Below are 27,339 nucleotides of genomic sequence, written 5' to 3'. Positions count from 1 at the left end.
CTCATGGTTCACCAAATCATGTTTTATTACAGCTCCATGACATCGTTCTGTAATAAACACCTATAGGCCCAGCATGCCTCAGAAATAAGGGGTAGCATCAGCTAACAGACTTCCAAAGCACAGCCCTGCCAGAGCCTCAGGTTAGGCAGGGGTGGACAAAGCTGCCTCACAGAGCTGCAGTCCCCATGCAGAAGGGCCAACGGCTCATGGCTGAGGACAACACAGCCTCACCTATGCCAAGCAACAAGAGGAAGAGGCATCTTCAGCTGCTGTTCACCCAAACAGCTCCAGGCATCATCCCAACAGAAACCGGACACCTGGACACCAATGGGCTTTTTCCTTCAGGAGAAAAGTAACTCTGGAGGAATTCCTTCAGAAATGTCATCACTGTTTTAGCACAGCTCAGGGTGGGAGGTGTATAAAAACAAGAGCTCAGCTGCCAAGCCCTCAGTCATGCAGAGGGAAACGGAAGAGAGCAGAGGACCCGCAGTGATACTGCTGCCACCCAAGCTCTGCACAGGCAGGGTGAGAGATGGGCTTCTGCTGTTTGTGGGATAAGCCATGAAAGGCAGCACCTGAAAGGAACCAGGCCACAGCTGGATAGATACCGAATACGAAGGAGGCTGCTGCTGTGGTGCTGTTTACAGTGTATTGGATAACCAGAGGTCCGGTCCCCAGGAATCTGCTGTAGCACTGCCACACTGAGAGGCTGCTCCTGTCCTCTCTCAGCAGAAGAAACTCAACATTTGCTTGGTTGACTTGGAGCCAGAAGGGGAGTGTAGCCATAGGCCTGGGCTCTGAGGCGCTGCCTTGTGTGCATCCTGGCAGGCCAGGGTGCAGTGTGGAAGCAGCATGGTCTGAACCGCTTCTCCTTGTGCACTCAGAGTGCCAGCCCCAAGCAGAGGGGCTGGTGGAGGAAGGGGAGAAAGTGCAGCCCCTGCAGCGGGGTCTCCACACAGCAGGGACGGGTGGTACAAGAGCCTCAGTAGCTCCTGCCAAACTGCCTGTCCCGTCCTGCACAGACCCAGCTTCTGGTCTTGCTGCTGCAGGGAAGCCTGGGCAGGCTTGAAGTGGGCTGTGGCAGCATGTGCTGCTGCAACGGCCTTCAGTGCTTCGGGCACTAAATCCACCTGCAAAGCTCTTACCCACTTGTTAATGACAACAATCAAGTGGCCACAAATCAAACGAGTCTTGATCACACCGTGTTGTTCATTCCCCATCCCTGGCAGTGTTCAAGGCCAGGTTGGATGGGGCTTGGAGCAAGCTGTTCTAGTGGAAGGTGTCCCTGCTCATGGCAGGGGTTGGAACTGGATGAGCTTTAAGATCTATTCCAACCCAAACCATTCCATGATTCCATGTTTTCAGGCTGCAGAAGGTCCATAGGAAGGGCAGGGGTTATCAGTTGCACAGCTCCCATTAAAACATTATGCTGTGCTCCCGAAACCAGTGAGCTTTTGTCATATGTTCATTCTCCCATTTAGTGTTTTATGTCAGCTGGATCCAGCACAATTTAAAAACAAACTCTGGCCCCTTTACTCTGACTGCTGATAACAATGGGGTTGGTTTCCATCTTTTTCCCTAATAACAAATCACAGGTGACTCAAACCTGAAGCCCAGGGATCAAAAGCCCATTTCCCAGGTCCTTCTGCACCTCAGCGGTGTGATGTATTTTACATCCTTGCAATGGAGCCCGTTGCTAACACAGGCTGTGCAGACCCACAGCAGCCTGCAGGCCTTGCACAGCCCCGACCCCTCCAGCTGTCACAGCAGGCCACTGGCTTGGCCGTAGAGGAACAGGGCAGGAAGAACAGAGCAGTCAGGCACCTGCTCCATCCAGCCGTTGTGTAAGGAGTTAATCACAGCTGAAAGCCGCTGCAAACAGCACAGACCTCATGTTGGTGTGTCTGGTTTTGGCTGCTCTTTAATTGCCTGGGTGCAGGCGAGGCCTGGGCACCATGGCCCATGGGACAGGAGAACTACAGGGGCTCTGGGGCCTCCAGAGAGAAGGAAGCCAGAATACACAGGGCAGAGCCGGTCTCCTCCTCACTGGAGCTGGTCCCAGTGGGATGGCACAGCAGAGCAAGCCCTGCTCCTGCAGCACTATAGCTGTGACTGTGGGCAGGCCGGCACAGCTGCACTTCACCCCATGGGGATCCTGGTCCTGCCGCTGCCAGGCTCATGCTGAGGAGCAAAGGCAACAGTAACAGCTAGTTATAAACTCACCTCCAAGTTCCTCACGTTTGTTTTCTTCTGCTTGTCACTGCAGAACCAGGGCCAACAGCCACAACCCCCAGGAACAGTCCTGTACCTGCACAGTCCTACAGAAACAGGCACCCCTCATCAGAGCGGGATGAACCAGGTAAGGGAATGCTGCTAAAGCAAGGAGAGGTCCTAGGCTATGCTTTATCCCACAGGAACCCTGCTGTCAGCAAGGGGCTCTCAGGGTGGCTGTGCTGGAATGGGGAAGGCGTGGGCATCACGTACAACTGGCACAGGTCGGACACTTCATGCTGCTGGGGTGTGATGTGTAAATAGGGCAAACAGATGCTGCACTGACAAGCAATGGCACAATTCCTCCGCTACCATGATCCCAACTGACAGTAATTTAGATTCCACTTGTTGCTAGTTATGGATAAACCAGTCCTCCACATGGATTTTGTGCTGCGCTCACGGACTCAAATGGCCTTAAATCAGTTATTGCAAAGGCTCCTTGTACCTTTTCAGAGTCAGCTCAATTTACTTGTACCATCACCTGCATATCTAAGAGCACAGTGAATGCGCTGAAGACAGAGATCATCAGGGGGACTCTTGGTACAAAATTCTTTCCATTGCAAGCCTGACTGGATACACCTTACAGTTAATGTTCCTTTCTATTCCAAGACATATATTTACCCCTTAAGATAAGGAGTCGTGGGATGAGGCCTTGCTGAAGGGTTTCATCAGAGGTTATCAAAAATACATTCCCCAACTGTATGACCAATTCTTACCTATTGTGTCCTGTGAGATCTGATCTTGCTCTTTAAAACAAATACAGCCCAAACCCAAACCATTCACTGTGTCATCTTCCATTTACTGGATATGGAAGCAATAAACAGTGACTGGTTACAGGCATTTAGTTAATTTCTACTAAGAAAGCATCTCATTTGACCCTTCACTTGGAGGCAGATCTTCTGGCTTGTTCCCACAAAGACAAAAGCTGTGTGGTACCACTTCACTAGACGATACAGGTACAAAGGATTAACCTAACACGCTGAGGTTCGGCAACTGGAAAGCGATTTTACACAGGCTTAATCTTCAGCTGTTGGGGCTATTTTTATACCACTGGCTTCCTGCTTAAGATGCACTCTGGTGAAAGCAAAGCCCGTTCAATAGTTCTGTATTTAACAAGGCAAAATCCCTCTTACCACCAGTAGCGTTTCCTGTGCGCTGCTCAAGGCTAAAGAAAGAAATCTCTGAGCTGTCCCATAACTCAAACCAAACCCCACAGGTCTGCATGGCCCAAACTCCTCAGAGCACACACACACACGTGTGCATCATCTGCTTAGGTCCAATGTCCCGTGTCACCAATGTCACTGCTGCTCCCTCTCCATCCCTGGAATAAACTTCCCAAGCCAGTTTCTAGTTGACCTCGATTGGTTTATTTTAGTTGTACACTTTGTCCCTCACATACAGTTAAAGAGTCCTTTACCATTAGATTTCTACAAAAATATCCATTTTTCAAAAGCAGAAAAAGAGGGAAAGATATATTTTAATATATAAAAGGAAAAAAAAGCTAAATCTGACATTTCATTATATTCTTAAAAACATTCCAGTCTATTTACATGTGTGTAAAAAACCAAAGAAAATCTCCAGGTCTCTTGGTCTAGTGAGAATGTGCGCCTTGCAGGGGTTTCCTTTGTTCTCCTGACAGTAAAATCTTTTTGTTACTTGTCATATTCCTGTATTATTGCCTTAAAAGACAGCATAAATAAGTTTTAAAAGTTTGTTCCAAACCAATGGGAGCTTGAGGGTAGAGCAAAAAAAAAGAAGAGAGCATTTAAATTCATAGTACAACATTAAGCTGCAGATATGAGACAGTGGAAAAAGGAGAGCAAAAGCTATGAGCATTTTGAACATGTGTTGTTGACTGGTAGAACCCATTACAGGTCCTTCTTGGAAGCGCACCAACTACCACCTTTTGCAGCCAAATTTGGGGTCTGTTCTTGGTTAACTTAGGCATTGTGTTCAGGGACTGAAAGTTTCTGCTGTCATTGTTACACAGTGTATCTTCATTGCAGTAGAACTCCCTACTGCCTGGTGTCAAACAGTAGATACAGGCAGGGACTCTCCACTACCTTGGTGAACTTTTGTTCACCGAAGGACAGCACTCATTTTAGATAATGCAGAAAGGTCAGGAATTGGGAAGGAATCACAGTACAGTCCTGGCTGCTATTTCACACAGAGGAAGAATGAAATCTATTGGCAAAACAAACTGCCACAGGCAAAAAATAAGCAAATTCAGCCTATTGGAAACACTCAGAACCAGCTTCCTAGGTAAAAGCATTGAAGCCTGATGTGGTGCAACTAAACTGAGTTACTCCAGCTTCCCACTGGTTTAAAATAAGGTTAAAATTCTTTAAAAATAAGCAATGTATGGCTAAATATTTACATCATAAATTCACTTTTCTAAGGCATTCAGTGACACCTGTAAGACCCTGCTTGACTCTCGTGCTCATATGCTCTTTGCCAAATCACTAATACGGGACTTGTATCAAGTATTAAAACAGTAAATACATAAAAGGCAATAATGCTTTAAAACACATCACTTAGAATAACCAGGTGAAGAATCTTTTTTAGGCAGGGTCTGGAGTTAATTTTACACACATCAAGCTTGAAGGGCTTCTCTCCTCTGCAGCATAATATAAAACCATAAGAAAGATAAGGAAGCACCCAAAATAGGTGTATCCCTCGTGGATCTAAGGTAGACACATCCAGAAGATGCAGCTTACTGAACAGGGTGTATGGATGCCCTGCATACAAATGCTGCTCCCTAACTCTGGAAGAACATTGCGCTCAATACATGGAAAGATGAAATTCCTGCATTACTGCATCACCGAAGATGGGGAATGGCAGGGGAAAAATACCAGCTGTAACAGCAAAACAGGGGGATAACGTTCCTATACATAAAGCAAAACACACACCAAGCTCTGTATCACTTTCATGGCAACGTTGTTTTACCTTTCTGGAGCAGTGAAGAAGCCCCTCAAGTGCGCCCGAACTCCTATTTACAAACTGGATAGGAAAAGGTTGTGTATACACTCATTAACAAATCATCTCTCCTAGGCTGAAAAGTTCATTTGTCAAGAAAACTATTGAAAACAAAAACTGTGTACAAAAATATAAATATCTTTACAGTCTGTAGGCCCTTCCCATCCAGCAGCTGAACAGTGAAGAGCATCTACAGGTTATTGAGTAAGCAGTGGCAGAGAGGAATAAAAAATACATCTTGCGATTCAATACTGCCCTATTTCCCTGGTAATGAGCATTTTTGTTGACTTTTATTTTTTGCTATACACAGCTTGTGCAAATGCAGTGAGAAACCTCTGAGTACCTTTCCTGAATTTATAAAGGAATGGAAGGTTTGGAAAGTTATACACATATTTTCATATATACATTCACATATACACCTCGCTCATTTATGCTGGGCTACTAGAGCCCAGAAAGCATCCTGCATTTTCATGAAGCAACACTTCCTATGATCATTCCTAGCCACCTTTTGAAGAACAGAGGAAAGAAAACAAGAACTGGGAAAGCACTCATCCTACTTCAGCAGTGCCTTTAAGGATGCAGCAATTAGGGTGCCCAGGTTTCTTTCTACTCTCTGTAATTTTTCCTCCCAGATGCCTTAAGCATCCAGGGAGGGAGCATCTGTTTAGGGGCAGGAGGCCAAAGTAAGGGTGTGGGGGGTCTTAGTAGTTTTATTAGAGTCCTACTTTTAATTACACTGGGAAATATCCTTTCCCTCCCCATGTAGTGAGAGTTGTTTATGAAAATCTTCTGTGCATAAGCTCCTAAAACGAGTCTCTGCCAGAGAACTAGCTAGCACCATGGAACAAAAACTGTACACTTCAACCTCTCAGACTTCCCTTCTGCTGCTCCAGGTAACAGGTTTGAGAGTAACCGCAATCTCATTTCTGCACATTCAGCATATTCTGCAAATACTAACACCAGCAAATGTGAACAATCCCGTTTCTGCATAGATCATTTGCCTGGTACAAAACCAAGTAATCCAGATTTTATCCCCCCCTGCCCAGGACAGCTACCTCCACACTTGCAGGGGGGGAAAACTTTAACTCAGTCCTTTAACAAACTGTTTTGTGAAGGACCCAGTTCTGGAAGGATACCATGTGCCCAGCAATGGTTATAAATCATCTTTGCTTTGTGTGAAGGGGAAAGAAAACACACAGAATTACAACAGTGAGGTAAAAATATGCCAACATGCTTTAAGTTTCATAGCACTTAGTTCTCAGTTTGGGGCCTGCCCTCAGTTGAGCAGAGTGCTGATGCCAGGCAGAAAACGAAGCGTTGCAAACGCTGGAGGCTGCAGAACTCCGACCCTGGATCACGTTGCTCCACATCTCCATTTCAGTCTCTGATAAAAAAAATATGCATTTATTTGCCTGCTGAATTTGGAGGCAAGGTCCCAGTAGTAGTCAGTTTCATAACCACAGGAGCTAACGCTGGCATCACTCTGTTACCCTGTCCTTCTTGAACAGCTGCAGGTAATGAAGATTTTACCCCACTGGGTGCCAGTTTTGCAACCACAGGTGCCAACAAGGGCATCACCTTATTACTCTGCCCTTCTGAGTCCACTGGCAGACTTGCCACTTTTAAACCAAGTGGTGCCAGCTTGGGCATGGGCCTCCACAAAGCGTCAGCAGTACTAGCTTCTGGATTAGTTTTCATCTGCAAAACTGGTGGAGTCACACTAGTGGTCTCCACCAAGGCTGTTACAGTTTTGTCATTCCCACCACTGGTTACGGCCAGGTTGGGAAGTGGATCCTTCATTTCAGCACCTATTACTATCTTTAAAACATCTGCTTCAGATGAAGGCTCCCCAGAGTTCTTGTCCCCATCAGTGAGGTCATCGTCTTCCAGGTGCAGCAGGAGAGGGCTTATAGAGCCACCACCATCTGGAACTTCAGCAAGGTCCTTAAAACTGCCTCCCAAATGGCCAAACTGGAAGGAAGACCCACCTGCAGTGGTGAGATCACCAGATGTTCCCCGACGGGCTTCTGCATCTTCATGAGAGAAGTCTGAGTTCAGAGTGCTGGGTAGTTCTGACATTGCTGAAGCATCGTCGTTTAGCTGCTGATTGAGAAAGGCAATCTCATTGAGCAGCGATGTGAGGGTTTCATCCGTGTCATCGCTCTCCTCGATGCTGCTTAGTAACTCACTGGCATCCAGTTCTGCTTCCTCCATTGCAGATGCTACTTTCCTCAATTCCATCTCTATCCTGGAATCTTTGATCTGCAGCTTGCGGAATGGCAATTCTTTAGGTTTTAACCTTTCCCCTCCAGGATCACCATCTTTCCTCCTCACTTGGCTCCCTACAAACTCACCAAGGCAGAGCTTTTTGCAGAAGGACTCAGGAGGTTCCTTTGTACATGATACATTTCGGAGCTGGAGAAAGCCATCTTTATTTTCCAAGAAAACATTCGTAGGAGCTGTGGTATTTCTTCCATCTCCGCCACTGTCACCAGAACACAGTTTAGCTTTTTCTTCTGAAAGGATGCTGTCACTCTTCCTACTTTCCACAGATGCTACAACCGATTTCTCTGAAGCCTGAGCACCCACAGCTGCTGGTATATTAAAGTTGTTGTTGCTGTTCAGGTTTTCACCCATGCTTACCTCAGCAGCCAGTGATGTTACATTAACAATCTTTGGCATCATGAACGAATCTTCACTTTCTGCAAAGCCAAACAAAACAGCATCTATCAGGAGCCACACTAACTGCAAGATCACAGAATCACAGAATAGTTAGGGTTGGAAAGGACTTTAAGATCATGCAGTTCCAAGCCCCCTGCCATGGGCAGGGACACCTCACACTAAACCATGACATGCAAGGCTTCATCCAGCCTGGCCTTGAACACCGCCAGGGATGGAGCATTCACTACCTCCCTGGGCAATCCATTCCAGTGCCTCACCACCCTCACAGTAAAGAAGTTCATCCTTATATACAATCTAAACCTCCCCTGTTTAAGTTTGAACCTGTTACCCCTTGTCTTGTCATTACAGTCCCTAATGAAGAGTCCCTCTCCAGCATCCCTCTAGGCCCCCTTCAAGTACTGGAAGGCTGCTATGAGGTCTCCACGCAGCCTTCTCTTCTCCAGGCTCAACAGCCCCAACTTTCTCAGCCTGTCTTCATACAGGAGGTGCTCCAGTCCTTGATCATCCTCGTGGGCCTCCTATGGACTTGTTCCAACAGTTCCATGTCCTTTTTATGTTGAGGACACCAGAACTGCACACAATGCTCCAAGTGAGGTCTCACAAGAGCAGAGTAGAGGGGCAGGATCACCTCCTTTGACCTGCTGGTCACGCTCCTTTTGATGCAGCCCAGGATACAGTTGCTTTCTGGGCTGCAAGCACACACTGAAGCTGGCTCATGTTCATTTTCTCATCAACAAACACCCCCAAGTCCATCTCCACAGGGCTGCTCTGAATCTCTTCTCTGCCCAACCTGTACCTGTGCCTGGGATTGCTCCGACCCAGGTGTAGGACCTTGCACTTGGCATGGTTAAACTTCATGAGGTTGGCATCAGCCCACCTCACAAGCATGTCAAGGTCCCTCTGGATGGCATTCCTTCCCTGCAGCGTATCAACCAAACCACACAGCTTGGTGTCATCGGCAACACTCAATCCCACTGCCCATATCAGCAACAAAGACGCTGAACAAGACCAATCCCAACACCAGTCCCTGAAGGACACCACTTGTTACTGGTCTCCAGCTGGATATTGAGATAACCCCTAAGTATTAATTGCTCCCTTTCAGATCCTAAAGCAAGCTGGTATTCGCAATTTTAACTGCTTACACAGTTTCGGTCAAGCAAAGCCTTAAAACACTAAGCTCTACTTTCAACTGGAGAGCTCCACAGTTTACCCCATGTACAGCACTCAACCCTGAGAAACATCTCTCCACGGGGCAGCAGAACTGGCTGGACATGGGAATGGGCTGTGCCAGAACAGGAGGATGGATGTAACTGGCAAACAGCCCCACCACCACTTGGCACTGCAGCTTCCTTACATCACAGACACAGTCCAGTCCCTACTTAGATCTCTCTGAGGGCAAGCAAGCTCAGGGAGGTGGAGGAAAGTCAAAAAGCTCTCATCTATAATCCCCTCGAGGCCCCTCCAAGCTGTTCAATACATCTAATAGCGATTTTCTTTGGATACCCAGACAATGATACCTACCATTACTTCCCAGTGAGAAAACAATTTACATTCATCTTTGCATGGCTAAAGTTCCCTGCATGCGAGCAAAAAGATGCATGAAAAAGAGCCTACCTGAATGGGGCTCTGTAGCTGATACTACTGCTGAGGGCACTGGGTTTTCAGCAACAGTTGATAGTGTAATAGGAACAGTAGAGTTAGTTATGATTCCTTTTACTTGGACAGGAACAGTTGATCCTGGTAGCTGAATCATCACAGAAGCAATACCTTATCCAAGAAAGGGGAACGGGGGTGAGGTGGAAACAAGAGCCTTTCAGATACTCAGATAAGCCTGAAAATAAGAGCCTTGCACTTCTAAACAAGAGTTTACACTGTAACATCCTCCGAGAGTGGTAAAAAGTAGAAATATAGATTGATTAGATGACTAAGACATCTTGCCTAGGTATCCCTAGTTTGGAAATAGTGAAAATCTAACAGATTTTACTTACCTGTTGATAACTGACAGCTTGACATTACTACATCCGATCTCTTATTAGAGTCAGGTTCTACCTCAATTAAGTTGTGAATAAAACTCCCAAAAATGAAAGCTAAAATCTAACAGCCTGTTAACTTTTTAAACTGCTGTGCACACCTAAGAACAGCATTATACTGATTTTCATCAACATGTTCTCACGTGATCGTACCTGGCTGTGATGTCATGGCAGTAGTGACAGCTCGAGGGTTTAATTCAGCTTGCAACAGAGTGGAAGGAACAGCTGCTACCTGCCCTGGTACCAGTGGGCTCTTCAGTGTAAGCACCTGCCCCTGCGGAGTCATCACCAGGCTTGCAGCATTTAGTGTGAGAGGGGATTTGGTGTCTTCTAAAAAAGAGACATGTAGATTGGTTAATCCATTCTGGCACAGCACCCTCAATGGCAAACGATACTTGTGATCTGGAGTTTAGTACTGCTGTGGAAGGAACTCCAGCTAGAAGGTTTACAAACCCCAGATATCCAAATTCTGATGCCAAACTTCCCCAGGACTGAATAAAAATAAGGCCTGGTAAATGAGAATGATCGGTTGTTTGTAATAGCTTGAGACCACTTAAATAAGGTCTAATTATTATTACCAAAACAAGAAACACTACCAGATCCTTACAGAGTATTATAGTTTTACTACCATGGAAGTTTGTATTTCTGCCATCCCTTTGTTCCTTCCTACATTTATCCTAGAATGGTTTGGGTTGGAAAGGACCTTAAGGCTCACCCAGTTCCAACCCTCTGCCATGGACAGGGACACCTTCCACTAGCCCCATCCAACCTGACCTTGAACATTTCCCATCATTCCAAAACTCAAAGTCACATTCACCTAAAGACCTCAGTAGTGCTGGTCTCATCCTTGCTGAAAACAAATGATTTCTAACACCTACTAGATGGACACTCCCTGGTCCTGTACTCAAATGTGCTTCAAGAATGAAGCTGCCTGCACAAGCAGCCTAGCATCCTGACCTCCCATGGGTGCTGCTTCAATATGTGTCTCCCCTTTATGTGAAACATGCATCAGTTTTAGCTCACCTGGGGCACGGACTCCTTTCCTGGCAAGTATCAAGGGCTTGCCTCTTCTATTTGTCATAGCCACTTCAGGAGGCTCACTGGAGGCAGCTGAAGTTTCTTCTTGCTGTGTGCTAGCAGTTGAGGTTACAGCAGATTCCTCTGGCTCAACTGGTTTCTTTTTTTGTGCTTCTACTGCTTTTTGTTTGGCATAGATGTATTCTAGCTTCTTCAGGACGACCTCTTCAGTCTTCCCTACAGGAAAATTATCAAAGAGTCAACCTAACTTCAAACTCTCTTTCCAATACTGAAGAGCAGAAGGCAGAACTAAGTATCTATTGACACCATTCAGCTACTGAACATAGGAAGCACCACCCCCACCAAGTAAACATCATACTTACTAACAGAGGGAAGCATTTACATGTTTATTCCCACTTTTTACTTCTTCAGGAACATCCACACATTTCAGAACTTATCTGCAACTTTGATGAGCAGAAACCAGCCCGGACAAGCAACAGCTCTTGCTGAGCAAGTATCACTTGAAAGTATCCACAGCTATGAAAAAACCTCTCATCTCTTCTACTGATTATTGTATGACCATCAGACAAAACATTACGTTTACTTGGTATGAAACCTCCTGGATTAATGAAGCCTGCTACTCAAATGACATTTAGAGGTAAACTCATATACAGTTTACCGTTAGCATGAAAACTGTAACCTTGAACAACCACAAGGATTTTATATACAATCTGTTTTCTGTAGATGCACTCAATTTAATACAATCAACGTTCAAGAGACAATATTGGCTTGTTTCCTGCTTAGTATTTATGTCCTATGTCCTGGGTTCAGCATGGTCTCTCTCCAATTAAGTCTATAGTTAACTAACTTCTTGAGAGAGGTACTTCACTAGGAATGCAAAAGAGCACAAAACTACGTTGTGAAGTTATCTGCTTTCACTCCCTGTGCAAAAGGCCCATCATATGCTTCTGGATTAAGATGAGGGCTCACCTAAACATTTTTATGAAGAGTACCTCAAACATACATGAGTTGATTCACATAGATACACAAGATTTAAGTATTTTTCATTTCTAAATTACAGGTTTTATTCCCAGACAGTAAGAAGATTGGAAGAATAATTTATTGCTTTGCTTGTTCGCATACATTTTGGCACTGGCTGAATACGTGTCAAGCTTTCCTACACCTTCAAATGAGACACAAAGACACACTAAATACACCAGTTTTGTCTTGAATGAGCAGCAGCTCAGAATATACTGCACTTCTACAGACAAAGCTGTCTTCTTCCAGACACTACTAACACTAATTCTCAGAAGAGAAGTACAAGGATAGTTATTTGCACAGTAGTCAAATGTTTTGGTGCTGATCAAAGACAGCTGCGTGTGCCTGTGAAGCACTGAGCAGGCTGTCAATGACAGAAGGAAGTGACTTCCCCACACACACTTGAGCATAACCAATGTGCAAGAACCCAATCCTGTGGCTGGCGGTACAGAGATCATACTACTTCCTTGAAGCATAAAGGAAAACAAGAGCAGTTCTTATCAGCCTGATGAGTGTATCCCTGAGTCAGAGCTTTGGCGTCAAGAGTCTAGATTTTAAGTGTACTAATGACTCACCTGGATCCACTAAGGATCCCTCTATTCAACTCCTACTATTACAAGCCTTTTTTCATTATTCCAACTAGTCTATATCCAAAACCAGTCTCACCTGAAAGCTGGGATATTTTTCGAATCAAAACATCTTGTTTGCGCATCAATAAGTTCTTCTGTCCAATAAATTTATCTGCCTGATCAGTCAATCCTTGGATTTCTTCATAGGCCTAGAAGAGCATGAGGGAACTGATTTATAAACCAATGATACCCAAAATAACAGAATCATTTTCCTTCCCAGAAACCTTTACAAAATTGATGTAGACATTTTCATCATCTTGAAAAACAAGGACTCAGAGAGAGCATGTGAGGTACCATGGAATGCCAGCTTTTCCTAAATGCCAGCTTGAAAGTGATAAACATCTTGTTCATCCTTCCTCCAAAATACAGCTAAAGAAAAACAACTCACAATTTCAAGGTGCAGCTGATAAGCATAATTATATACCTACAGCTTATATTCTGTTTCCTGTCATTTACATGTTTACAATGAAGTTTTTAATGTCAATATAATACTTAATGAAATCTATCTTCTTCTGCATTAAAAAGGGAAAACTTTGATGTATTTCAAAATTGCCTGATGTACACATAACTTTTCTTGGTTAAATTCACAAAGACTACAAGGAGAGGGCTAATCTGAAAAAATGTGTCTGTGTCATCAGGTTAAGCTTTTCAGGGATACAGATTCTTTCAGCTATTGTTTTATTCTAGAGTCCTGTAAAGTGACAGAAGTTCTCTATTCACAGTATTACTGGGGCTCACGCAAGGAGTTCATATTAGCTTAATTACTCTGTCCATATTAAACTCTTCCTTACTTACGCTTCAACATACTTACTTGCTTTAGAATGTAGCATTTGGAGACCTTGGGCAGGCTGTGTAAGCCCAGAGCAATCTTCAGCTTCTCAAAGAGATCTCTCATTTCATGACGTCGTCGGCGTTCGTTGGCTGTGTGCGTCTGGCGGTAATGAGCAAAGGCTTCTGCTGCCGTCTTCAGCTTCCTATTCCAGGATTGACATTTCTGCTGGAGAAGTAACCGTATTGACCAGTTTAAATGAAAAAGCCAATGTAATGGCAGGCAGTGTTCAAATGCATGCCCGATATACAAGATTTATACAGACACCTGAAGATTCATGTCATGCTATTCTGCTGTTACATCTCCATGAAATTTCAGTGTCAGAAGCACACGCAATAAGCATGAAATGCTGACCAACAAAAAATGACCAAAATAATCACATCAGCCCTAAAGGAAAAGGTCATGAGCAGTTCCTTCTATACACAAGCTTTTACTGTTTGCAATACAAGGCTGCTTAGGCAAATCATAGGATTACGGCAAAATCACACATGTTTTGAGCCAAATCCTTGTTGTTTGCTTGTCAGAAAGAGTCTACTAAAGAATAAAGCAATCTCATCAAATATAGGAGGCCTGAATTCTTCCCTGGAGTTAAATTAGTTTGATTTCTGTTTTGCTTCAATGGGCCAAGAGACACTGTAAGTAAGAATGTGAAAGATGACACTGAAACTTATCAGACATCTACCAAGAAACAGGAAGTGTCAAAGGCAGGCTCTGATTTTGAATTTGCTTAAGTTTTGAAAAAGGCTGACAGGCAATAATAAGCACAATTACTAATCTCTACAGATTTGAAGGTTTGTTATTTCATCATTACTCTCACAGGGCATTAGGTTTCTTTCACAGAAGGGTCTTGTGCCATAAATTCAAGGGCAGGGAGAAGAATACATGGAGAAGGTGAAGCAGGCAGAGCATCATGGAACCCATCTCCATCTCAGGCAAAGGCATACATACCAGTCTGCTCTAAGGTATAAGACGTACACCAGGCCCACCCCACCACAACAGGTAGCTCTAGATCTGACATCAAGTACATCACAGATAATCATCATGGACAGTTAGTGCAACTGGCTTCAAAGCCACCCAAAAATACAGCATAAGCTTCAGAAGTGAGTTTTGGGTTGAAAGGATTCTGCCTAGATACGTATTATTTAAACTACTGATATGAGAAATCTTTTTGCCCAGTGCTGAGTCTATATAACTACATGCTGTCTTCTTCAACACAGGAAAGTAATTTTCCACTTGCTCACTGTTTTTTAAGTGTGCTGTACAAATGATTTATGCAAAGAACACAAAAACTAAGCAAACGTACTAATAAATGAAAGGCAGATATTCCTGCCATACATAAAGCTGTGTCTCAAACCCACTATTTCCAATAGCAGCCCTTTTTCTTTAATGAGATTTGGACTGAGCCCCTGCTCCACCCCAATACACATTTGTATTGTTGCATTTAATCATGAACTGGGGCTAATCATAAGTTGAGGCTGTTCAGCCTAGAGAAGAGAAAGCTGTGTGGAGACCTCATAGCACCCTATAGGGATGCTGGGGAGGGACTCTTCATTACGGACTGCAGTGACAGGACAAGGGGTAATGGGTTAAAACTTAAACAGGGGAAGTTTAGATTGGATATAAGGAATAAATTCTTTACTGTAAGGGTGGTGAGGCACTGGAATGGGTTGCCCAGGGAGGCTGTGAATGCTCCATCCCTGGCAGTGTTCAAGGCCAGGCTGGACAGAGCCTTGGGTGATATGGTTTAGTGTGAGGTGTCCCTGCCCATGGCAGGGGGGTTGGAACTAGATGGTTTTAAGGTCCTTTCCAACTCTAACTATTCTGTGATTCTATGATTTATGGAAGGTAGATAAACTGCGTTAAAGAGTTGCACTTGAGATGAAAGTTTATCTTTACAATGGAGGTGTGATACCAAAAGGAAAGAGGAGATCAAACATATACCTTCGAAGGATTTTCTGATAATTTTTCATCCGAAGAACTACGAGCATGGTATCTGGAAGAAAGGTAAAAAGTTTTTCCCAGCACTACTCATCTCATGCACTCTATCCTCATTAACCACATTCCAACAGCTTAGATTTGCTCATTTATCATTCCTTGAAATTAACCCTTCCTTATGTAACGACATAAAAGCAGGATACAGTTGAGCTTCCTCAAGAAGGTGAACTCTATCTCCAGTGTCATAATCCTGAAAGTTCTGAAATTAACCCATAGTGTAAAAAGACAAACTGTTTCACTAAATACCAAAGAGAATAAAGTCAGCCTCTGACTGTCAGCTGCAGAAAGTACTGCTTTTTGAAATGGTTCTTTCTTACAAAGAACAGAGGTTCGATACAAATGGCACAGCAATCCCTCCCCCACCAACAGCAACCAACCAAAACCCTCACATTTCTTACTATCCTAATATGTAACAACAGCTTTCTCATATCTCCGGAGCTTCAGGAAAAGAAAGAACAATACATATTTGAAACAATTACATTTACAAAACATGACATCTGTTTCTCACTGAAAGATCTTCACAATTTACAGTAAAGTCACTATCTAAGGTGAAGGATAAAAACCCAGGAACAATGTGGGATGTATATACCATCACCCAACAGATTTTTCAGTTTCTAAAAACAAAAAGTCTTCAAACAGAAAGAACTGAAGATGCAACATTCCCCATCCTTTTGTTTGGTGCAACTGAGCAACAGCCATGACCATCCTTGCATACCTCAAGTAAGCCATGTTTTTACTTTGAACCTTATCATTATAAATGTGATGGCAGCAACAGTAACAAGCAAGCAAAAAAAAAACAACCCAGAACAACAACAAAAAAAAGCCAAGCTACCCAACCACGGCAGACTGTATGTGCATAAGAAAATACTGTCTTTGCTGAGGCAACAGCCCCAAAGACAAAGCTTTCACTTACAGGATGAGAGATTAAGCCAATGACTGCTCCTGCCTAAAAATAACAAGTCCACCAGCAAAAGAAACAAGGCTTGTAAAATCACATTTAAAGCAAAGATGACCCCACTCATATTCAGCTTGCAGGAAGTGGCAATTCATTAATGATAAATGTACATTACAAATACACATCCCCATAAACAAATTAATCAGAGGGGAGGGCAAAGATAACCTTGAATCTACTCTTAGTTCTGACAGCCCCATCCTCACAGACACTGGGAAGAACCAGCGCTCGAGAAGGTCTGCCACAAGCCTTGCTTTACTTTACCATCACATTAAACCTGTTGTTTAATGGGTTCATTCAATGCCAGCTCACCCATCAAATACAAAACTTTAGTGCTCTCCAAGGATGCTTACTTCTGTTGGGAAGGTTGGATATTAGCAGCTGTGGCCTTCAGACGGGCAATGTTAATCTTCTCTGAAAGCTCCTCCACGGTCTCAATGTCCACCTGCTCGTCATCCTCACTGTATTCATGCGCTTCCTGGAACAGGTTTTGTTTTGTTTTTTAAAATAAGTATCTACTTAGCAAGAGAGCTCAGGCCAAAACAGTTTCACTTCAGTCTCAAAAAGAGATTACATTAGAACATTAAGAAGCATTTAAAAAAGTCAACATCTCCCGCTATGCTGGCCAATAAACAGTGCCAGCAAGTGGTTATCGTAACTGTCACCTCCAGGAATTCCTCCCGCTAGCAACTCTGCACAATGAACTTCAGTAAGGGCAAAACCCATCTCTCTCATTTATACTTTTACTATGGCTTAGATGAAAAGCTTTCACAGGGCAGAGCTTTCCTGTCTCCATTTTCAAATAAGATTAAACTTCTTTGTAAAACCCCACTACTGCAGTCTTGCTAATTCACATTCTTTTTGACATGAGTTGGGATAGTTACCACCTTGCTAATGCTCTTTCATACCTAAGACAGCAACAGTCAGACACCATACAGCCAGGCTGCTTGGGGTCATACAGTTAACTGCTTACATGCTGTAGGATTTTGGCTTTTTCCAAAACACTGCCCAATCATTATTTTAAATACTTATGATATTCTGAAGAGTACCTTTTCTCTGTGTCTGCCTGACCAAGAAAACTGGCTACCGTATGTGAAGACAGAGATACAGAACAAACGCAGTGCTGTAAAAACTACAAGAGTTAGATATCAACCTCGTGGCCATTTGTAGGTGCTCCCTCCCCTGCAACAAACCTTACTCAATCACTTTTTTGCATTACAGCTTTTAATGGAAGGTGGGTATTTTTATTATAACCTTACGTCTGCCTACAGAATGCAGAACTCCTTCTCCTCCTTAAGTAAGAAAATGTAATTATACTTCCATTCTGTTTCACCCAGCTCCCTGAACTAACACAATCTTATCCTCCTCCTATTCTCTTCTGGTTCACCTTCCTTCTCTTTGTCCTTCTGTTATTTCTTTTTGAGGGGCTGAAACCTCCTCAGTGAACTGAATACTTACCTGAGACTGATATAAACAGTGAATCACAAAAACCACTAAGTGCAGAACAGGAAAGCAAAGAGGTAACATGTAGTACTAGATCAGTAAGTGGCCTCTAATAAATGCTTTTCATGGTACTGATTATTTTAAGTGATCTGCAACTTGCACTGATGTTGTAACGAACTCTGATTAGAAAGAAGAAAGTCTTGCTCTAACTCAGCTGACCACAGATTAGGCTACATACAGCACTAACAAAAAAAAACAAGAGCAACCTAAATTGCCACACAAGTGTAACTAAGGAGTAGCTAAGGATACACATTTCCAAACACCAGTCATGAAGTGCACACCTGTGAAGTCTGTAGCTAAGTTAAAGGGACCAAACACTACATCCTAGCTGGTAATTTCCTTTTTGATAGAGAAGCAGGTTCTTTAATGTTTGAGACAGTATTTGGTGTCTTCATACTGACTAAACACAACCTTTTCTTCACCAGAACAAAGATAAAAACACAACTCCAAACCCCACAGTCTGCTCCTGCAGCAGGGTTATCTAAGAGTGCCACAAGAAATGCCAGCACCTTCATTACTGACATCACAGTAGCCACCACTGTGAATCATGGTGCCCCATAACATTATCAGTACTTTTTAAAGCTTATGTAGTAAATACATCATCTCCCATGGCTGTGTGATCAAGACTACAGAAAACTGGAAACAGAATCTGTGTGAAAAATAAGGCAAATTTGCCCTCCTTTACTAAAGGCTACACTGGGGATATAACCTTTGTAAAATATAGCAAACATACACTTAGCAGCAATGTAGCCTTTAGTAAAGTATATAGTGAGTGTATTGCACATTTATATACATGAAAAGGGCATACATATAAAAGTGTGTGTATCTAGTACATATACTTTAGTGTCTACATACATACACACATATGAAATACTGTCTGTAGAACCTTACAGTCTTTTAAGAAGAATCAAACCATGCAGCATCCTCCCCACATAAAACAACTGTCAAATATTCCCAAGTCTTCCATCACCTTCCATTCCTGTCATGAGGCATCCTACAATGTGTTGGTAGTATAGATTCTGTGTAGAACATGGTATAAACTGCTAAACTATTCACTTGCTGACACCTTTTCCTGTACTATGAAGTATCAAGACATTACTGCTGAAACAAAGGGAAGTGATGCTCAGGTTATCAGCTATAGCTGCTAGATCTGAACAGAAAAGCATTCTCACTTGTGCAAGTTGCTATGCACACTCCCATGTTACTTCACTGCATGTAAAAAGTCATGTCTTTTGAAAAAGAAAGAAAAGAGCAAGGAGAGTGATGGGCAATTACTACACTTAGAGATCAATCTCTCACTTTGAAGTATCTTTCAAAGATATTTTTAACACATGCTGACTTTAAAGACACCATTCTTCCCTGCCCAGGAAAGCAGCTCTGATCTCTGGTAAGTTCTGTATTTGGCAAGGAGGTAAGTAAGTTATTGTACTACTACTAACTTCAGGGGTTTCTTGCAACTTTCCTTCAGAGCAGCTATGAACCTGGGTTATACCATGACAGTTCTTGTTATAAGGAGCAGCATGGAGGTAAACCAAATTCTCATCTGACTTTGAAAGTATGGTACTGGCACTGTTAAGAACTTAAGGAAGTACTGTTTCTTTGTGTTCAAAAGCCCATAAAATCCTTATTTGTTTCATCTTGTAAGTATGCTCTCACAAAGACTCGTTAACACTAGGACCAGGTAAAGCACAGAGCAACATGAACTGTCTTAACCAAGGAAGCAGTGCATCACTTTGAACTTGATATGCTGGTCAAGAGCTCCCCAAAAGAGCAGGATAATGAAAGTCAGGAGACACCATGTCCCTAGGACCATGGTGAGGTCCAACCACATACTGCTTGCAGCCTAGATCCAGAACACATACACATAGGGGTACTGAGATTCTGAGTTAAGACTACATTGCACTTCAGCATAGGTATCATGTTATATGTAACAGCTCTGAAACACTGCCTGTGAACAGTATGCAACTTTTTCATGGCTGTCAAGTGGCTCTATGCACTCACAGAAATCCAGCTTCTACTTGGATGTAAAATCTCACTCTAAGAATATCTCCTATGCAAACAGACAGCAATTTTTCAACAACTCTTCACATTTGCATTACTTGCTCGGGAATTTGTCAAGATCCAGTTTTAGTGAACAGAAACAACTTTTTGGATGCCTTTTTTTTTTAAGGAGTCATTTTGTTCTTAAGACAACAGATGCACCCAAGCTGTCTTTAAGTCAATTCTGCAGCTTCCCCATTGAAAAGCAGAGACTTGACCCATTTGCACAAAGTCACAGAAAGGCAGCAAAATCAAACACACAACCGGAGATTCCCATATTTTTTGGAAGTCTTTAAGTGCTCTGCCAGGGATCACAGAACAAACTAGAGGATGTACCAGAAGACCCAGAGTGCTAACATTCCAAGAAATTCCTCAGCTGAGAAGAACATAATCTTCAATGTGAAATTAAAGTTAGGGTGCTGAGGTACTGGAATGGGTTGTACAGGGAAGCTGTGAATGCTCCATCCCTGGCAGTGTTCAAGGCCAGGTTGGACAGAGCCTTAGGTGCCATGGTTTAGTGTGAGGTGTCCCTGCCCATGGCAGGGGGATTGGAACTGGATGATCTTAAGGTCCTTTCCAACCCTAACTATTCTATGATTTTATGATTCTAAAGTCTACTAACTGGGGTAAGAGTGGAGGAGGGCAAAGCAAAAGAGAAGAAGTTGGAAGATATCAAAACTGCACCATCTCCCCAGACACAGCCCTCCTGCTGAACTACAACAGGTGATGTGAGAAGGAAAAGCATCATAAAGCCAGAGGGGGAAAAAAGAAATGGCTGAAAACCAACTAATATTCAAAGATACTATTTAAGTTACATATCTACCAAACAGATACGTGCCATTACATTGGAAATATTATGGGTGCAAGAGGTACAGGGTTAATGTAATCTTACCAGGACACACTTTTACAACATGGCTGTATTTCATTATACATAAAGCACTTTGAGTCTGCTCCACTGGGTCATCCAAAAATCCTCCTTGATGCTGGAAGCCTCCTGATATTTTCTCTACCTTTTCCGTTTTATATAGTATCACTGCTGTGTTCTAAATGCAGGAGATGCATACTGCTTTTCTTCAGTGGGCACAACTGCTATCTAAACTACATTTAGACATCATTACACTGCAGGGAAGGAGGATGTGCAGGGTACCTCAAAAGATGCTACAATACAAAGAGCAAGGGGAAAAAACCTCAAGAAACGTGCTTGCTGTATAAACACTATCATGGTAAAGCTTCCGAGTGCTGCCAAGTTACACTGTGCTAATCAAAGGGTTGATAGTAACTACCCAGCTAGAGCTGTTCTCATGGTGGAACTTTCTGCATGTTCTCATACCAGATAAATGGTATTCAGAACTTGAGATGTGGCAGCTTTATCATGAAACACATGGCAAAAATAGCAAATGGAGAAAAGGAAGAAAGACAGTGAAAAACCCCTCTCCACTGCCCATCAGGAACTTCACATCTTGAACTTTACAAATCCTGAATGTGAACATATGGAAAACAAAACACTTCTGTCGTTCTTACATAGAACAACAAAGGGAAAAATGCTTCAGGATGGTCTCTTTCCTGAGTTCCTAACAACAGGGAAAACATGACAATTGTGAAGACCATCAGAAGTGAAGCTCTGCCACAAGAACAGCTATTCCTACACATTTTCTGACAACCTGTCATAGGCTGAACCCTATTCATAGCCCAGCATGACTCCTTGTCAGGGTGCAAAGCTTTTAAGATGCTTGGGGATGCAAGTCCTATCTTTCTAGCATCTGTCTCTCCATAGGTCCTGTAGTTATAAAGCTTCTAAATGCCTCTGAGCTTCTGAGAGTAAAAATTACCTTGAGGAATGGAGACACAAGTGGAGCAATCCCACACTACAACAGAAGTTCCAAGGCTGCTACAGAAAGGTCAGCACTTTTTCCTCTCTGCATTTCAACACCTCTTTTTCTAAGCCCTCTCCTTTCACTTTCATCTGTCTGTTCCTGGCAGCCTACACCCTTATTGCCTGGTGGTGGAGGGTCCTCAGTGACAAGGAATAATAGGTGACAGTGGGTGCTGTTAAGACATTTCCAAAAAAATGCCTCATTTCTGGATCTGCCTTCTATGCTACAGTGTTTGCAGACTGCACACATGGTCTGTTCCTAAAGCTCAAAACATGCAAAAGACTGTCAGAACTTCAGTTGTCCATAAAATGTTACTTGCAGTTTTTATTCAACTTACAATGTTATAATTCATGATAGTTCCTTATCATTTTCATGCTCAGCTCAGAAAAAGAATGATTGAAAACCACATTTTAATAACATTTAAAATAACGTGCCAGACACAGAAGCTATGTTTAGACTAGTAACTTAAATGGGACCATGGGACTCTATCTGTACCATTAAAATACTAGAACACCCCCTGGCATGGTTTTGGCTTAAGCCAAAAAGAATTCATGAGAACAATTCACAGACACAGTGTGTGACTTAGCCCAGGCCAAGCAGTCATTCTCAACAGGAATTCTGTGTGCAATCACCATGCTTTGGAGAGCAATAGTTTAACATCACATCCCAGACCATCGCACTTGGATTTGTTCAGACAACAAGTCTTGACATAGTTTGCTTAACAAATAAAACCTTCTGAGATACCCTGTATCACCAAACCCACAACGATCAACCTTCCTAAGCTTCTCTTGGTGCACTTCAGGGTAAGAAATAAAAAAGAACAAAGAGACCATCTAAGGAAGCTTCTCTCTTTTCATTGAGGAGTTGTCTACAAGAGTCTTGTAAGCACACAAAGTCAGCACAAGCTAAGAAGGTAATCTGAAGAGCATTGATATGCAAAATTAAGGACAGTAAAGTCATTACTGCAATGAGAACCAGTGTGGGCAAATGTACTAAAAACCCAAACACTAATAGCTTCTACAGGTAGGTAGAAAGTGACTCTCACTGGAGTTTTCAATGGGTATTCCCTCAGCAACTAAACGGTCTATATTCCAAACTAGTACTGAAAAGAGCTGTCATTAGTACTGCCACTAAAAAGAAGTGTTGATGGACACTTTGCTCTATGTTTTCACTAGCTTAATGAAACAGATAAATGTCCTCTAGTAGTCTGTTCATCTGATCGACTTCACCCAGTCCGACAAACAACACCAGTGCAGCCTGACTGTAAGCACTATGCTGATAAAAGAGTACATCCCCAGTGAAAAATAACAGACTTCCATACTTAGATTTAAAAACTGAATTCTCCTTGGGCACTGACATGCTAACTTTACTTGCAGGCAGCACAGACTAACAAACAAAGAAGTCACCTAAACTCCAGACAGGTTTTTGCAGTACCCTGAAATCTCAATCCTCAGCTTTATTGCTCTAGAACCAAAGCCGGCTTACTCATGTCTGTGTGAGCTTATGGCAAACACGTACCCTTACATGGCTTACCAAACAGTACTAGTCAAAACCTGCACAGGGAGTTTCTTCCAAAACAAACATTTCTTGTAATCTCTAATTATTTTTTCACTTTATCATCCTTTTGCAGCACAAAAGAAGACAACAATGCTGATAACAGGCTACTCCGTGACCTAGACATTATTGTTGGCTTACCAACAGATAAAGACTACCTTGTACGGAAAGCTTATCTAGCATCAGGCACAAATTAACCACAGTTCTCAAAACTTGATGATAACTCTGCTGAAGATATTGAAGGAGTTACCAAACTGTCACTGTCTGACTAAAGACAAGACAGCAACAGCTCAGTTTGCAGCCTGAAAGAACTTTCAAGTTACATCTGCTCCCAGTTTCCTCACCTTCATACAGCTGAGATGCTATCATCTTGCCTCAGAACAGCAAGCTGCAATATCAACTGATTAGTCAGTTTTTCTGGAAATTAAACAGGTTATCTAGGAGCCCAAGTTACTGATTTAACTGAGTTAATCTGGATATGGCTAGGAGAAAAAGAAGTCTAATTTGGTTTTCAACTGTGAGAGGACTACATTAAGACAAGAGAGCTACGAGAACTATATATATCCAAAGCCCTGAAGACACTAACATAATCTCTTCCATCTTTCTTTGTACTTCAATTCTTCTCCAGTTTAATCGCTTCCCACTTTTATCTCATCCCAACAAAGGGCTATGTTATTTCTTACATCCACTTGACTGACTGGCAAAACCACAACTTCATAGATTTTAGGTAACAATGCACTTTTTTTTGATGTATCACATACAGATACCTCAAAAGTACATCAAGGAGTTTCATGTGGGATTTCCTTTTAATTTCTAGGTGGAATTTGATGGCAATTCTATAAGCATCAAAGTCTAAATATATTTTAACTATACTTAAACACAATGTTCTACTCTCATTTTGTGACTTCCAAAGCAATTTGCTTTCTATTGCATATGGAATGACAGCTTTCAAGCACTACTTGAATGTATTTCTAAATTTCAAGAGGAATTTAAGGAGAGATTCAAACATTCCTTCGTGAATTTTAACTAAAGGATATAAAGATGAAGTAGAAGGAAGCAGCTTAAACTAACAGAAACACTAGATGGGCTACTACATTTTAGGATTGTAAGTCATATTACAAGGAACCAAGCCACTTTAGTAAATAAACATGCAATGGTTCTGTTACAGCTTGCTCGATAGAACTCCTTTTATCTGAAAACCAGATAATCTCTACAAGGCCACTACAATGCTACCTATAATAATAGCATACAACTAAGAAGAAACAGAAGACATTCCCACTTGGAACCCTGATCCAGACTTTCTAAAGAAACTGACGTCAAGAACAAAAAGATCATACTGTGTCTTCCAAATCCATGGCTTGAGACATGTTAGTTGGTCAATTAAAATGAATAAATGACCTTGAGAAATAGTGAAATGCTTACCACTTTCTCAACATCTATTTCCTCTTCACTTGGGAAGTCAGAAGCACCATCCAGCATCTCATCAGCAGAATCATCCGTTTTTTCATCCTCTTCATCATCATCTTCTTCTTCCTCTTCGCCACCATCAGCAGTAATACCAAGAGTGGGCATTTTGGAATGCCGAAGTTCCTGTGTCTTCTCTTCTGGTGTCAGGAAGTCACTTTTCTCAGAGATATCAGCTTTGTTATCCACCTCACTTTTATTTTCTAAAGGTGGTACAATGCTGGATATTTTGCTCCAAGAACTGTTGACATGTGTTACAATATCATGACCCATTTTCAGTTCTTCCTGAGAATCAAAAGGAGCTTGTTCTTTGTTGCTACTGCCTTCCTGCCCAGCAACATTTGCTTTGCCTTCCTTGGTACTGACTGTACGCTCTTCTCCTGCAGCATCATCCTGCTCTTTTGCAGAACTGATATCCCATTTACTCCCTGATTTCTCCTCTATGCTTTCTGCTTCTTTAGAGCCCGTGTTATTCCTTTCCATATCTGGCTGCACAGCATCACCCTGGCATTCTTCTTTGCTCTGAGACAGTTTAGTCTCATTCTGTTCCTTGTTCTCCAGCTGTGTACCTTGCTCTTGTTGACCCTGTGAGTGCTCAGAACTTGCCTTGTAGTACTCTTTCATCTCTGTGTATCCATCTTCTTCCTCCTCTTTTATTGGTTTCTCTTCCAGTTCAGCACGTGTTTGTTCATTCACGTGGTTCTTCAACCGTGCACTCTCCTGATTCTCAAGACTCTGTTGATGTGCATTATCCAGAGGAGCAGCTAGAGACTGATCTGATGACCCACAAACAGCTTCAGAATTAGTTGAAACAGCCTTCACTACAGTTTCAGAAGTGAGAGAGTCCTCTTTTTCCTCAAAAGCCTCATTTTCTTCATCACTTGGCTTCTCACTGATGTAAGTGTGGTCAGATGATATGACATCTGTGAAAACATCATGTTGAGAAGAAGTGCCATCATCACAAGAACTCTCTAGCACCTTTGAGTCCTTCTCCACCATCTCTAATGCAGTGGAATTTCTATCAGGTGCAAGTGTGCCACATGCTGACTCTTCAACATTATTTGACTGATTAATTAACAACTCATTTTCTTCTTGTTTCTCATCAGACACTGTGACCTCATACTCCACAGCGTCATCTAAGCCTAAAGCCTTCTCATACTCCTGCTGAGCAACATCCAGCTCCTCTTTCTTGCATATTGTCCTGTAATTCTTCTTCAGCTGAAGAGACGCAAAATGGTTCAGAATGGAGTTTGGCACAGTCTTCTGTCCTGGCAGCTGAAGTAAAGCAAAACTACCAGATTGTAAAGGTATGAGATTAGCAGGGGTAGCTGGCAGGCCACCTGAGCTGCAGGTTATTTTAGACTCAGAGGCTGTCTGATTTGTCACACTGCCACCAGTAGGAGCGATCCTCAGAGTCAGGGTGCCTGCCTGTGACACAAAACGTGGTATTGAAGGAAGAAGAGAAGATGCTTGCATGGTTAGGTTAGACATAGGGGATAACTTGCGTATTACAGTTCGTGCAGCTGAGTTTGGGGCCGGAGGCACAGAGTAAGCGGGATACACAGGTGACCCAGGAAGCTTAAAAGGTGCAGGTAACCGGATTCCTACAACAGAGCCTGTGAGGTAAACAAAACATCAACTAGTATTTCCTCTAAGCATTTTTATTTCCTTTTAGTATTGATGCTGTGTTAGAAGCAGCCAGCATTCTCAGGGATGAAAAAGCTGGTACTGCACAGACATATAAACCGCTTCATTTTCATATGGAACTTCCCAATAAAATACATGAGGTGGCTACTCTAAAATGAAGAGATTTAATGGTAAGCTCTAGCATTAAGTTTTCCAGTCAAAAAGGCATTACATTTAGTTAGTTCTCTGCATTCCCATTTACTGGAAAACAGGAAAATGAATATTACAAAAAAATCCACAAACACCACAGCTCTACCTCCCCTCCCTGCAAATACTTCCACAGAGAAAAACCATGACAAGATGGCACCATTATACCACAACCTTTTTCCTTACTGAATTCTTCTGTGGCATTTCAGAACCCCATAAAACATGAAGGAAAATACCACCGCTGGCAATTAGCTTCTCTTGTACAGCAAAAGTCCCAAACCAGAAAGGAAGTCAATGAATGTTTTGATTGATTCTTTAGCACACTCCATGTTCAAACCTCAACTAAGGCATAGGATTACTCCCAGCCCCATTTTGTCATGTACTATGCTTGCTCTCACCACTCCGTTTTCAACACCACTTGGCCTCCCTCTCCTCAAGATGCTTCCTTATAAACTATGCACTACAATCAGCTGAAAATCAAACTGATCTTTCTTCTCACACTCTAAAGAGGCGAAACCCCAACAATTTTGTACTGTAGTGTAACATCTGATCTGAACATCTGCTGTAAAAGCACTAACAAACACACAAACCAAACAAAAATAGAGCAGCAGATCTGTGATTCTATGAATGAGACATAGGTAACAGCAGCTCA

General features: G+C 42.6%; 1 protein-coding gene across 1 annotated transcript in view; it reads right to left on the bottom strand.

Moving 5' to 3' along the window:
- Positions 1–6,490: 6,490 nt before the first annotated feature.
- MGA (MAX dimerization protein MGA) overlaps positions 6,491–27,339 on the bottom strand; it is a 48,472-nt gene continuing 27,623 nt past the window's right edge. Inside the window, exons 17-25 of the mRNA XM_031044513.2 lie at positions 24,813–26,470; positions 16,773–16,897; positions 15,414–15,465; positions 13,455–13,640; positions 12,681–12,792; positions 10,983–11,213; positions 10,113–10,289; positions 9,544–9,696; positions 6,491–7,949 (exon numbers count right to left, since the gene is read on the bottom strand). Of these exons, the coding sequence (XP_030900373.2) occupies positions 6,652–7,949; positions 9,544–9,696; positions 10,113–10,289; positions 10,983–11,213; positions 12,681–12,792; positions 13,455–13,640; positions 15,414–15,465; positions 16,773–16,897; positions 24,813–26,470 (3,992 nt within the window). The 3' untranslated portion in view covers positions 6,491–6,651. The remainder of the gene's footprint in view (positions 7,950–9,543; positions 9,697–10,112; positions 10,290–10,982; positions 11,214–12,680; positions 12,793–13,454; positions 13,641–15,413; positions 15,466–16,772; positions 16,898–24,812; positions 26,471–27,339) is intronic.

This window comes from Melopsittacus undulatus, chromosome 4 (assembly GCF_012275295.1).
Source record: "Melopsittacus undulatus isolate bMelUnd1 chromosome 4, bMelUnd1.mat.Z, whole genome shotgun sequence".
Lineage (NCBI taxonomy): Eukaryota > Metazoa > Chordata > Aves > Psittaciformes > Psittaculidae > Melopsittacus > Melopsittacus undulatus.
Note: the sequence above shows the minus strand (reverse complement) of the source record. Positions and strands in the feature narration are given on the sequence as shown.